General features: G+C 47.7%; 1 protein-coding gene across 1 annotated transcript in view; it reads left to right on the forward strand.

Annotated features, from left to right (window-relative positions):
- The first annotated feature begins 314 nt into the window (after positions 1–314).
- The window catches only part of SPRED3 (sprouty related EVH1 domain containing 3), a 99,155-nt gene continuing 85,551 nt past the window's right edge, over positions 315–13,918 (forward strand). Inside the window, exon 1 of the mRNA XM_063937885.1 lies at positions 315–532. Within this exon, the coding sequence (XP_063793955.1) occupies positions 522–532 (11 nt within the window). The 5' untranslated portion in view covers positions 315–521. The remainder of the gene's footprint in view (positions 533–13,918) is intronic.

Below are 13,918 nucleotides of genomic sequence, written 5' to 3' on the forward strand. Positions count from 1 at the left end.
AAAGGATGCTCCAGTGCTGCTACATTATCCATCTTCTAAAGAAACAGGTGCATCCCTGCGTCTGCCTAGCGCTAGGACCGTGCAGACTCCTTCCTTGCCTAGCTCTCCCCCCTTCGTTTGCTCCTTCGTGCAACCCCCATTCCCTGCATCACCCCACAACAGCCTCCCGGGCCCCAGCTCTCCATCCCCGGTCCTGGAAGCAGCCAGAGCCGCTGATCATCGCAGCTCAGCAGCCTCCAGGTGCAGCGCAGCACAGACACAGCCCAGGAGGCAGAGAGGAGGAGGAGGGGAGGAGGAGGGAGGGATGGGGGTGATCTGAGATGTTGTTACCTGGAAGATGGCTGCTCCTCCAACAGCCACATCATGATGCCCAGGAAAAAATGCAGAAAGAGAGAAAAAAACAGGGGAGATGAGAAATAAACCCTCCTGCCAGCAATTGCATTTCTCCACCATACACATTACACTGGCAAGACAGGATCCCAGGATACAACAGACATCCATTCTTGGATTCCCAATCAGCTATGGACAGAGAGTGAGTTTTGCCTTTTTTATCTATCATTGCACACTTGCCTGGAACCCTATAGAATGCTGTGATATAGCATAGGGAGCAGCCAGTGCACAGAGATCCATACATATAACACAGCAGCTTCCAGTCCCAACATCTGACTGTCATGATCCCACTGTCATTCTGCATGGCTGCTGTGTGCAGTATTTGCCTCCAATCTGTCACATCCCCTGATTCCCCTCTTATTCTGTATTGTGTCCTGACATAGCTGCTGCTGCTGCTATGTGTGCACTCAGGCAGTGCATGGGAAAGGGTGTTGGGAGACAATCCCATTTCTCCTGGTCTCTATTTTCAAGATGGGGAAGAGGAAGGGGCAGATTTTTGTGAATCAACCCTATTTGCATCTGGATTCATTCATAAAAAAAGGGCTGTGATCAGTTTGAGGAACCATGATAGCTGCTTCTCCTCCCCACCCTCCACCCCCTCCCTCTTGCTGTGTGTGGATAGATGTATGCATGTATGTATGTATGTGTGCTTGCATGTGTGTGTCTCTGCAGCGTGATCCCCAGGCCTGAGCCAGCACACAGGTCTCTAGTCCAGCAGCAGCAGCCATGGATTTAGGGACCCCTGTCACACTCTCACCTGCCAGCACAAAGAACCTCTGGTCATGTGACCAGCCATTCACAAAAAAATCTCCATTCAGAGATGCTTCATGTTCTCATCCAGGGGAATCAGCAGCTCTCAGCCCTTAGCAAGGTCCCCGGATGGCAGGCACCAGGACCCAGCTACATAATGCACAGCCACATACATGCTGTATATTGCATTTTGTAAAAGGACAGGAAGAGGATCAAACCAGAATGTTACAATGAACCATTAACCCCTTCTCTGCTGCACTGTGCTCAGAAATTGCTACATTTGCCCTAGCTATCTGCCTGCACTGGAAGTCATTGAGTCTAAAAATGTTGGTATGGGCACTGGTTCTGCCCAGATATGTGTTAGATAATATCAGTTATCCACCCCCTAAGAGCCTCCATTCAGTAACATCAAGGGTGATTCATGCAGGAAGTTACATATTACATGTCACTTTGTTATAATGCTAGGGAAATATATCATTAGTTATATATCATGGGTGCACTATGGCTTGCAGAGAGCAAAAATAATTCTTATACTAATATTTTAACTTTTGCCAAAGAATATACAGGTTTTTAGAATAGCACAGTAAATTATAGTAATACTTTAAGTGGCAGTGAAGCGACCTACAGTGCCATACTTATGTAACATGTCATTTATACACTATAATACAGTAAAAATGTTTCATGTGTGTATGTAATTCATATAGCATTTAAACTTTGCACTGGACTTTAGAAACACTTTGTACTGCAATACTCCTCTAAAGGCCCATACACACTTGCCGATAAAACGAGCGACGTCGCTCATTTTCCCCCTCCCTGAGCGACGTCGCTCATTTTATCGGCAAGTGTGTATGCCGCCAGCGACGACCGGTGCGCGGCCATGTTGCTGTCGTCCACAACCTGCATGCAGGGCTGGCGGAGGCGTGACGTCACTGAGCGATATGAGCGGTCATATCGATCAGTGTGTACAGTCGGCCGCCGACCGGCCGGCTCGGGAGGGGAAAACATTAGACGACGTCGCTCACAGAGCGACATCGTCTAATGTGTACAGACCTTAAGGTGCTGCTTAACCAAAACATTTAGAAATTGCAGTGTCAATATTTATTGTCTTAACTGTGATTAGATATTATTACATTATTTATTAGTTTATTGGATCTGAAAAACAGAACTATCTGATCCCGTCCTGCTAATAATGTGCAGTCAGGACATCTCTCTATATTTGATACAGAGACTCAGCGCTGTCTGATCCTGTCCTGATAATAAATTAGAGATGTGCGGGTTCGGTTTTACTCGGATTTACCCGGATCTCACGGATTTTTCTTATTGGCGATCTAAAACACGCGACATTCGTGAGCCAATAAGATGCCGCTTTGAGACCCGAGCAAATCCGAGTAAAACCGAACCCGCTCATTTCTAATAATAATGTGCAGTCAGGAGATCTCTCTATATTAGATACAGAGACCCGGCGCTGTCTGATCCCATCCTGATAATAATGTGCAGTCAGGAGATCTCTCTCTATATTAGATACAGAGACTCGGCGCTGTCTGATCCCATCCTGATAATAATGACCAGTCAGGAGATCTCTCTCTATATTAGGTACAGAGACCCGGCGCTGTCTGATCCCGTCCTGATAATATTGACCAGTCAGGAGATCTCTCTCTATATTAGATACAGAGACCCGGCGCTGTCTGATCCCATCCTGATAATAATGTGCAGTCAGGAGATCTCTCTCTATATTAGATACAGAGACCCGGCGCTGTCTGATCCCATCCTGATAATAATGTGTAGTCAGGAGATCTCTCTCTATATTAGGTACAGAGACCCTGCACTGTCTGATCCCGTCCTGATAATAATGACCAGTCAGGAGATCTCTCTCTATATTAGATACAGAGACCCGGCGCTGTCTGATCCCATCCTGATAATAATGTGCAGTCAGGACATCTCTCTATATTTGATACAGAGACTCAGCACTGTCTGATCCTATCCTTATAATAAATTAGACATGTGCGGGTTCGGTTTAACTCGGATTTACCCGGATCTCACGGATTTTTCTTATTGGCGATCTAAAACACGCGACATTCGTGAGCCAATAAAATGCCGCTTTGAGACCCGAGCAAATCCGAGTAAAACCGAACCCGCTCATTTCTAATAATAATGTACAGTCAGGAGATCTCTCTATATTAGATACAGAGACTCGGCGCTGTCTGATCCCAGCCTGATAATAATGTGCAGTCAGGAGATCTCTCTCTATATTAGATACAGAGACCCGGCGCTGTCTGATCCCATCCTGATAATAATGTGTAGTCAGGAGATCTCTCTCTATATTAGGTACAGAGACCCGGCGCTGTCTGATCCCATCCTGATAATAATGTGTAGTCAGGAGATCTCTCTCTATATTAGGTACAGAGACCCGGCGCTGTCTGATCCCGTCCTGATAATAATGACCAGTCAGGAGATCTCTCTCTATATTAGATACAGAGACCCGGCGCTGTCTGATCCCATCCTGATAATAATGTGCAGTCAGGAGATCTCTCTCTATATTAGATACAGAGACCCGGCGCTGTCTGATCCCATCCTGATAATAATGTGTAGTCAGGAGATCTCTCTCTATATTAGATACAGAGACCCGGCGCTGTCTGATCCCGTCCTGATAATAATGTGCAGTCAGGAGATCTCTCTCTATATTAGATACAGAGACTCGGCGCTGTCTGATCCCGTCCTGATAATAATGTGCAGTCAGGAGATCTCTCTCTATATTAGATACAGAGACCCGGCGCTGTCTGATCCCGTCCTGATAATAATGTGCAGTCAGGAGATATCTCTCTATATTAGGTACAGAGACCCGGCGCTGTCTGATCCCATCCAGATAATAATGTGCAGTCAGGAGATCTCTCTCTATATTAGATACAGAGACCCGGCGCTGTCTGATCCCGTCCTGATAATAATGTGCAGTCAGGAGATATCTCTCTATATTAGGAACAGAGACCCGGCGCTGTCTGATCCCGTCCTGATAATAATGACCAGTCAGGAGATCTCTCTTCATATTAGATACAGAGACCCGGTGCTGTCTGATCCCATCCTGATAATAATGTGCAGTCAGGAGATCTCTCTCTATATTAGATACAGAGACCCGGCGCTGTCTGATCCCATCCTGATAATAATGTGTAGTCAGGAGATCTCTCTCTATATTAGGTACAGAGACCCGGCGCTGTCTGATCCCGTCCTGATAATAATGACCAGTCAGGAGATCTCTCTCTATATTAGATACAGAGACCCGGCGCTATCTGATCCCATCCTGATAATAATGTGCAGTCAGGAGATCTCTCTCTCTATATTAGATACAGAGACCCGGCGCTGTCTGATCCCATCCTGATAATAATGTGTAGTCAGGAGATCTCTCTCTATATTAGATACAGAGACCCGGCGCTGTCTGATCCCATCCTGATAATAATGTGCAGTCAGGAGATCTCTCTCTATATTAGATACAGAGACCCGGCACTGTCTGATCCCGTCCTGATAATAATGTGCAGTCTGGAGATCTCTCTCTGTATTAGATACAGAGACCCGGCGCTGTCTGATCCCGTCCTGATAATAATGTGCAGTCAGGAGATCTCTCTCTATATTAGATACAGAGACTCTGCGCTGTCTGAGCCCGTCCTGATAATAATATGCAGTCAGGAGATCTCTCTATATTAGATACAGAGACCCGGTGCTGTCTGATCCCATCCTGATAATAATATGCAGTCAGGAGATCTCTCTCTATATTAGATACAGAGACCCGGTGCTGTCTGATCCCGTCCTGATAATAATGTGCAGTTGAGATCTCTCTATATTAGATACAGAGACCCGGCGCTGTCTGATCCCGTCCTGATAATAATGTGCAGTCAGGAGATCTCTCTATATATTAGATACAGAGACCCGGCGCTGTCTGATCCCGTCCTGATAATAATGTGTAGTCAGGAGATCTCTCTCTATATTAGATACAGAGACCCGGCGCTGTCTGATCCCGTCCTGATAATAATGTGTAGTCAGGAGATCTCTCTCTATATTAGATACAGAGACCCGGCGCTGTCTGATCCTGTCCTGATAATAATGTGCAGTCAGGAGATCTCTCTCTATATTAGATACAGAGACCCGGCGCTGTCTGATCCCGTCCTGATAATAATGTGCAGTCAGGAGATCTCTCTATATTAGGTACAGAGACCCGGCGCTGTCTGATCCCGTCCTGATAATAATGTGCAGTCAGGAGATCTCTCTATATTAGATACAGAGACCCGGCGCTGTCTGATCCTGTCCTGATAATAATGTGCAGTCAGGAGGTCTCTCTATATTAGATACAGAGACCCGGCGCTGTCTGATCCCGTCCTGATAATGTGCAGTCAGGAGATCTCTTTATATTAGATACAGAGCCCCGGCGCTGTCTGATCCCGTCCTGATAATAATATGCAGTCAGGAGATCTCTCTATATATTAGATACAGAGACCCGGCGCTGTCTGATCCTGTCCTGATAATAATGTGCAGTCAGGAGATCTCTTTATATTAGATACAGAGACTCAGCGCTGTCTGATCCCGTCCTGATAATAATGTGCAGTCAGGAGATCTCTCTCTATATTAGATACAGAGACCGGCGCTGTCTGATCCCATCCTGATAATAATGTGTAGTCAGGAGATCTCTCTCTATATTAGATACAGAGACCCGGCGCTGTCTGATCCCGTCCTGATAATAATGTGCAGTCAGGAGATCTCTCTCTATATTAGATACAGAGACCCGGCGCTGTCTGATCCCGTCCTGATAATAATGTGTAGTCAGGAGATCTCTCTCTATATTAGATACAGAGACCCGGCGCTGTCTGATCCCGTCCTGATAATAATGTGTAGTCAGGAGATCTCTCTCTATATTAGATACAGAGACCCGGCGCTGTCTGATCCTGTCCTGATAATAATGTGCAGTCAGGAGATCTCTCTCTATATTAGATACAGAGACCCGGCGCTGTCTGATCCCGTCCTGATAATAATGTGCAGTCAGGAGATCTCTCTATATTAGGTACAGAGACCCGGCGCTGTCTGATCCCGTCCTGATAATAATGTGCAGTCAGGAGATCTCTCTATATTAGATACAGAGACCCGGCGCTGTCTGATCCTGTCCTGATAATAATGTGCAGTCAGGAGGTCTCTCTATATTAGATACAGAGACCCGGCGCTGTCTGATCCCGTCCTGATAGTGTGCAGTCAGGAGATCTCTTTATATTAGATACAGAGCCCCGGCGCTGTCTGATCCCGTCCTGATAATAATATGCAGTCAGGAGATCTCTCTATATATTAGATACAGAGACCCGGCGCTGTCTGATCCTGTCCTGATAATAATGTGCAGTCAGGAGATCTCTTTATATTAGATACAGAGACTCAGCGCTGTCTGATCCCGTCCTGATAATAATGTGTAGTCAGGAGATCTCTCTCTATATTAGATACAGAGACCCGGCGCTGTCTGATCCCGTCCTGATAATAATGTGCAGTCAGGAGATCTCTCTCTATATTAGATACAGAGACCGGCGCTGTCTGATCCCATCCTGATAATAATGTGTAGTCAGGAGATCTCTCTCTATATTAGATACAGAGACCCGGCGCTGTCTGATCCCGTCCTGATAATAATGTGCAGTCAGGAGATCTCTCTCTATATTAGATGCAGAGACCCGGCGCTGTCTGATCCCGTCCTGATAATAATGTGCAGTCAGGAGATCTCTCTCTATATTAGATACAGAGACCCGGCGCTGTCTGATCCCATCCTGATAATAATGTGCAGTCAGGAGATCTCTCTCTATATTAGATACAGAGACCCGGCGCTGTCTGATCCCGTCCTGATAATAATGTGCAGTCAGGAGATATCTCTCTATATTAGGTACAGAGACCCGGCGCTGTCTGATCCCGTCCTGATAATAATGACCATTCAGGAGATCTCTCTTTATATTAGATACAGAGACCCGGCGCTGTCTGATCCCATCCTGATAATAGTGTGCAGTCAGGAGATCTCTCTCTCTATATTAGATACAGAGACCCGGCGCTGTCTGATCCCATCCTGATAATAATGTGTAGTCAGGAGATCTCTCTCTATATTAGGTACAGAGACCCGGCGCTGTCTGATCCCGTCCTGATAATAATGACCAGTCAGGAGATCTCTCTCTATATTAGATACAGAGACCCGGCGCTGTCTGATCCCATCCTGATAATAATGTGCAGTCAGGAGATCTCTCTCTCTATATTAGATACAGAGACCCGGCGCTGTCTGATCCCATCCTGATAATAATGTGTAGTCAGGAGATCTCTCTCTATATTAGATACAGAGACCCGGCGCTGTCTGATCCCATCCTGATAATAATGTGCAGTCAGGAGATCTCTCTCTATATTAGATACAGAGACCCGGCGCCGTCTGATCCCGTCCTGATAATAATGTGCAGTCAGGAGATCTCTCTCTATATTAGATACAGAGACTCTGCGCTGTCTGAGCCCGTCCTGATAATAATATGCAGTCAGGAGATCTCTCTCTATATTAGATACAGAGACCCGGTGCTGTCTGATCCCATCCTGATAATAATGTGCAGTCAGGAGATCTCTCTCTATATTAGATACAGAGACTCGGCGCTGTCTGATCCCGTCCTGATAATAATGTGCAGTCAAGAGATCTCTCTATATTAGATACAGAGACCCGGCGCTGTCTGATCCCGTCCTGATAATAATGTGCAGTCAGGAGATCTCTCTCTATATTAGATACAGAGACCCGGCGCTGTCTGATCCCGTCCTGATAATAATGTGTAGTCAGGAGATCTCTCTCTATATTAGATACAGAGACCCGGCGCTGTCTGATCCCGTCCTGATAATAATGTGTAGTCAGGAGATCTCTCTCTATATTAGATACAGAGACCCGGCGCTGTCTGATCCTGTCCTGATAATAATGTGCAGTCAGGAGATCTCTCTCTATATTAGATACAGAGACCCGGCGCTGTTTGATCCCGTCCTGATAATAATGTGCAGTCAGGAGATCTCTCTATATTAGGTACAGAGACCCGGCGCTGTCTGATCCCGTCCTGATAATAATGTGCAGTCAGGAGATCTCTCTATATTAGATACAGAGACCCGGCGCTGTCTGATCCCATCCTGATAATAATGTGTAGTCAGGAGATCTCTCTCTATATTAGATACAGAGACCCGGCGCTGTCTGATCCCGTCCTGATAATAATGTGCAGTCAGGAGATCTCTCTCTATATTAGATACAGAGATAATAATGTGCAGTCAGGAGATCTCTCTATATTAGATACAGAGACCCGGCGCTGTCTGATCCCGTCCTGACAATAATGTGCAGTCAGGAGATCTCTCTCTATATTAGATACAGAGACCCGGTGCTGTCTGATCCTGTCCTGATAATAATGTGCAGTCAGGAGATCTCTCTCTATATTAGATACAGAGTCCCGGCGCTGTCTGATCCCGTCCTGATAATAATGTGCAGTCAGGAGATCTCTCTCTATATTAGATACAGAGACCCGGCGCTGTCTGATCCTGTCGTGATAATAATATGCAGTCAGGAGATCTCTCTCTATATTAGATACAGAGACCCGGTGCTGTCTGATCCCGTCCTGATAATAATGTGCAGTCAGGAGATCTCTCTCTATATTAGATACAGAGACCCGGCGCTGTCTAATCCCGTCCTGATAATAATGTGTAGTCAGGAGATCTCTCTCTATATTAGATACAGAGACCCACCGCTGTCTGATCCCGTCCTGATAATAATATGCAGTCAGGAGATCTCTCTATATTAGATACAGAGACCCGGCGCTGTCTGATCCCATCCTGATAATAATGTGCAGTCAGGAGATCTCTCTCTATATTAGATACAGAGACCCACCGCTGTCTGATCCCGTCCTGATAATAATGTGTAGTCAGAAGATCTCTCTCTATATTAGATACAGAGACCCACCGCTGTCTGATCCTGTCCTGATAATAATGTGTAGTCAAGAGATCTCTCTCTTTATATTAGATACAGAGACCCGGCGCTGTCTGATCCCGTCCTGATAATAATGTGCAGTCAGGAGATCTCTCTCTATATTAGATACAGAGACCTGGCGCTGTCTGATCCCGTCCTGATAATAATGTGCAGTCAGGAGATCTCTTTATATTAGATACAGAGACCCGGTGCTGTCTGATCCCGTCCTGATAATAATGTGCAGTCAGGAGATCTCTCTCTATATTAGATACAGAGACTCGGCGCTGTCTGATCCTGTCCTGATAATAATGTGCAGTCAGGAGATCTCTCTCTATATTAGATACAGAGACCCGGTGCTGTCTGATCCTGTCCTGATAATAATGTGCAGTCAGGAGATCTCTCTCTATATTATATACAGAGTCCCGGCGCTGTCTGATCCCGTCCTGATAATAATGTGCAGTCAGGAGATCTCTCTCTATATTAGATACAGAGACCCGGCGCTGTCTGATCCTGTCGTGATAATAATATGCAGTCAGGAGATCTCTCTCTATATTAGATACAGAGACCCGGTGCTGTCTGATCCCGTCCTGATAATAATGTGCAGTCAGGAGATCTCTCTCTATATTAGATACAGAGACCCGGCGCTGTCTAATCCCGTCCTGATAATAATGTGTAGTCAGGAGATCTCTCTCTATATTAGATACAGAGACCCACCGCTGTCTGATCCCGTCCTGATAATAATATGCAGTCAGGAGATCTCTCTATATTAGATACAGAGACCCGGTGCTGTCTGATCCCATCCTGATAATAATGTGCAGTCAGGAGATCTCTCTCTATATTAGATACAGAGACCCACCGCTGTCTGATCCCGTCCTGATAATAATGTGTAGTCAGAAGATCTCTCTCTATATTAGATACAGAGACCCACCGCTGTCTGATCCTGTCCTGATAATAATGTGTAGTCAGGAGATCTCTCTCTTTATATTAGATACAGAGACCCGGCGCTGTCTGATCCCGTCCTGATAATAATGTGCAGTCAGGAGATCTCTCTCTATATTAGATACAGAGACCTGGCGCTGTCTGATCCCGTCCTGATAATAATGTGCAGTCAGGAGATCTCTTTATATTAGATACAGAGACCCGGTGCTGTCTGATCCCGTCCTGATAATAATGTGCAGTCAGGAGATCTCTCTCTATATTAGATACAGAGACTCGGCGCTGTCTGATCCTGTCCTGATAATAATGTGCAGTCAGGAGATCTCTCTCTATATTAGATACAGAGACCTGGCGCTGTCTGATCCCGTCCTGATAATAATGTGCAGTCGGGAGATGTCTCTATATTAGATACAGAGACCAAGCACTGTCTGATCCCGTCCTGATAATAATGTGCAGTCGGGAGATCTCTCTTTATAGTAGATGTAAAAAACCAGCTCTGTATTATTTTGACCTGATAATAATGTCTAGTCAGTTGCTTGCCAGCCAAAATCCCAGGGAAAGGATATTCAATTAAATAGCCTGATTCCTGCTCCTAAAAATCGGGATACAGGCGCGAAAAACTCACTGATTCTGCCTAAACTCGGGAATCAATTATACTCCTTTTCCACTAGCTTTTAAAACACAGGTAAATGCGCGGGGGCACGCATTTACCCGTGTTTTTCCCTAGTGGAAAAGGGTTCCCCCTGCAAATTCCCGGATCAAGTGATCCGGGAATCCTACCCGGGTAGCTTGCCGGGTTGAACACGTGTTCCACCCGGTAAGCTGTGTAGTGTGAACAAGAGCTGTGCCCGTTCACAGTGAATGGAAGGGCGGCGCTGGGAGATCATGTGATCTCCCAGCGCCGCCCCCTGTCGCGTCAGCAGCAGCGTCAACAACCCGGCAATATGCCGGGTTGTGAGCGCTGTGGAAAAGGGGGATGTAGCACGGGTCGCAGCCGTGTCAGGCGATACGGCTGCAACCCGTGCTACAGAGGTGGAAAAGGGGTATCGGTTTTTTTTTCCCGCGCGTGAACCTGATTTGCTTTTTCTCGCAGACTCTACCTCACAGCTCATGCAGCTGCGAGCTTCAGTCTGACTTTGTGGGATTCCCGCTAATTGAATATTTTTAGTAACAATTTGAATTTTTTTAGTAACAGTCCCTTTCATTATAAGGGGCCTCATGTGACTACCTAGCAGAGGCGTAACTAAGGCAGGGCGAGTGGGGCACGTGCCCTGCGCGCCTTGGCAGGCCCAGCAGAGGGGGGCGCCGCCGGTGTCCAGGGCATCATGCCCACTCGCTCCCGTCACGCTGCAATGTGAGGGGAGGAGAGCGCAGCGTCTCTCCTGCCCTCAATGTGCTAACAGCCGTTGTCGTGCGGCGCTGCCAGCAGCGCTGCGTGTGTGTCCGGTCTCCGGCGGCGTTAGCCAATCAGAACTTGCGGACCGGCTCCTGATTGGCTGCCGGTCCGCGAGCTCTGATTGGCTAACGAACCGGCGCCACATTTAAGATAGCCGCCGCCGGAGACCTGGAGCGTTGAGGGGCAGGAGAGGCGCTGCGCTGCACTCTTCTTCCCTCACATAGCAGAGAGAAGCGGTGAGTGATGGGGGGTGGGAGGCTTATATCTGGCACTGTGGGGCATGTAACTGGCACTGTGGGGCATGTATCTGGCACTGTGGGGCAAGTAACTGGCACTGTGGGGCATTGTATCTGGCACTGTGGGGCATGTAACTGGCACTGTGGGGCATGTATCTGGCACTGTGGGGCATTGTAACTGGCACTGTGGGGCAATGTAACTGGCACTGTGGGGCAAATATCTGGCACTGTGGGGCATGTATGGCACTGTGGGGCATTGTATCTGGCACTGTGGGGCGCTGTATCTGTCACTGTGGATCTGACACTGTGGGGCACTGTGTATCTGGCACTGTGGGGCACTGTGTAACTGGTACTGTGGGGCAATTGTGTATCTGGCACTGTGTAAAAAGGGACTCTGCATTCGTACTGTGCAAAAATTGAATGAAGGTGTGCTGAGAGACGACACAAGGGGTAGGTGATAGAGTGCTGAGAGGCAACACAGGGGGTAGGTGATAGTCATGTTGGCACGCCCCATTTTCAGTGGCCACACCCCTTCTAGTGCATGGCCACGCCCATTTGTTCGGCACGCGCACGGGGTTGGGGGGCGCCACTCTTCATCTTGCCCTGGGCTCCGAAAACCCTAGTTACGCCTCTGCTACCTAGTACTCAGCAAAGTAAGAAAACTCCAGAGTTAGCCTGCAGGAACCTAGGGGGTCATTCCGAGTTGTTCGCTCGCAAGCGGATTTTAGCAGATTTGCTCATGCTAAGCCGCCGCCTACTGGGAGTGAATCTTAGCATCTTAAAATTGCGAACGATGTATTCGCAATATTGCGATTACACACCTCGTAGCAGTTTCTGAGTAGCTCCAGACTTACTCGGCATCTGCGATCATTTCAGTGCTTGTCATTCCTGGTTTGACGTCACAAACACACCCAGCGTTCGCCCAGACACTCCTCCGTTTCTCCGGCCACTCCTGCGTTTTTTCCGGAAACGGTAGCGTTTTTTCCCACACGCCCATAAAACGGCCTGTTTCCGCCCAGTAACACCCATTTCCTGTCAATCACATTACGATCGCCAGAACGATGAAAAAGCCGTGAGTAAAAATCCTAAGTGCATAGCAAATTTACTTGGCGCAGTCGCAGTGCGGACATTGCGCATGCGCATTAAGCGGAAAATCGCTGCGATGCAAAGATTTTTACCGAGCGAACAACTCGGAATGACCCCCCTAGGCCATTTTCAGATGGAGTTGTTTCCAGGAGCTCCGCTCCCTTAGTTTCACTGCTGCCGAATTTGCAATGGTAGAGATTGAGGGGCAGATGATTTTCATATCAGCTGTCCCCGCACCCCAATAATGAATAGACCCCTATGACCCATACTTGTCAACGGTAGAAGAGAATCTAGGGTTTCATCATATTTACAAGCCCTGCTGTCAGCAATGGAGGCAATTCAGATTGGTTGATTCTATATCGGAGTGGGAGTAGGGACCTTCTGACGTACCTAGGGGAGGAGACACGTCACCAGGGGGAGGAGCTACGGCCGAACAAGGTACCCGAAAAGTACGCTCGCCACCTAATTGCTAAAGGTAATAGTTGGTGGCGTGGATACTAGAGCAACTGTCCCGCTGGCGTAGCTCTTCCCCCTTGTGTCGTGGCTCCTCCCCCTGACGGAGAAGCTCCCTTGGGCCACTTGGATCTAGCCTCAACCAATTCAGATCTGAGCGCTGCTTTGCGTTTACGCACAGCGGGTGATCAGGTCCTAACTGCGCATGCATATGCACCGCAATGCGCACGCGCGTCAGACAACAAAAATGTTCGCACGGGGGTTCGCAAGGTGATTGAAAGGAGGAGGCCATTTGTGGGTGGCAACTCAGCGTTTACAGGGAGTGTCCGGAAAAACGCAGGCGCGTCCAAGCGTTTTCAGGGAGGGTGTGTGACGTCAGCTCCGGCCCCGATCAGCCTGTTTTCATCACACTGGAGTAGTAAGTCCTGGGCTGCGCAGAGGCTGCACACACTGGATTTAGCAGCTCGGCATACACATGCGATCGCACACTTGCACGTGCAAATTTACACTTCCCCTGGAGGCGGCGACTATCTGATTGCAGGACAGCAAAATTAGCAGCCCAGCGATCAGATCTGAATCACCCCCAATGACCATTAAGGGGGTAATTCAAATCTTATCGCACCTCTGATCTCCCGTCTAAAGTGACGAGAGATTGAGGGGCGATATTCAAATGCCCTCCGTTGTCGCACTGATCGCGTCCAT

The sequence above is a fragment of the Pseudophryne corroboree genome, chromosome 8, assembly GCF_028390025.1.
Source record: "Pseudophryne corroboree isolate aPseCor3 chromosome 8, aPseCor3.hap2, whole genome shotgun sequence".
Lineage (NCBI taxonomy): Eukaryota > Metazoa > Chordata > Amphibia > Anura > Myobatrachidae > Pseudophryne > Pseudophryne corroboree.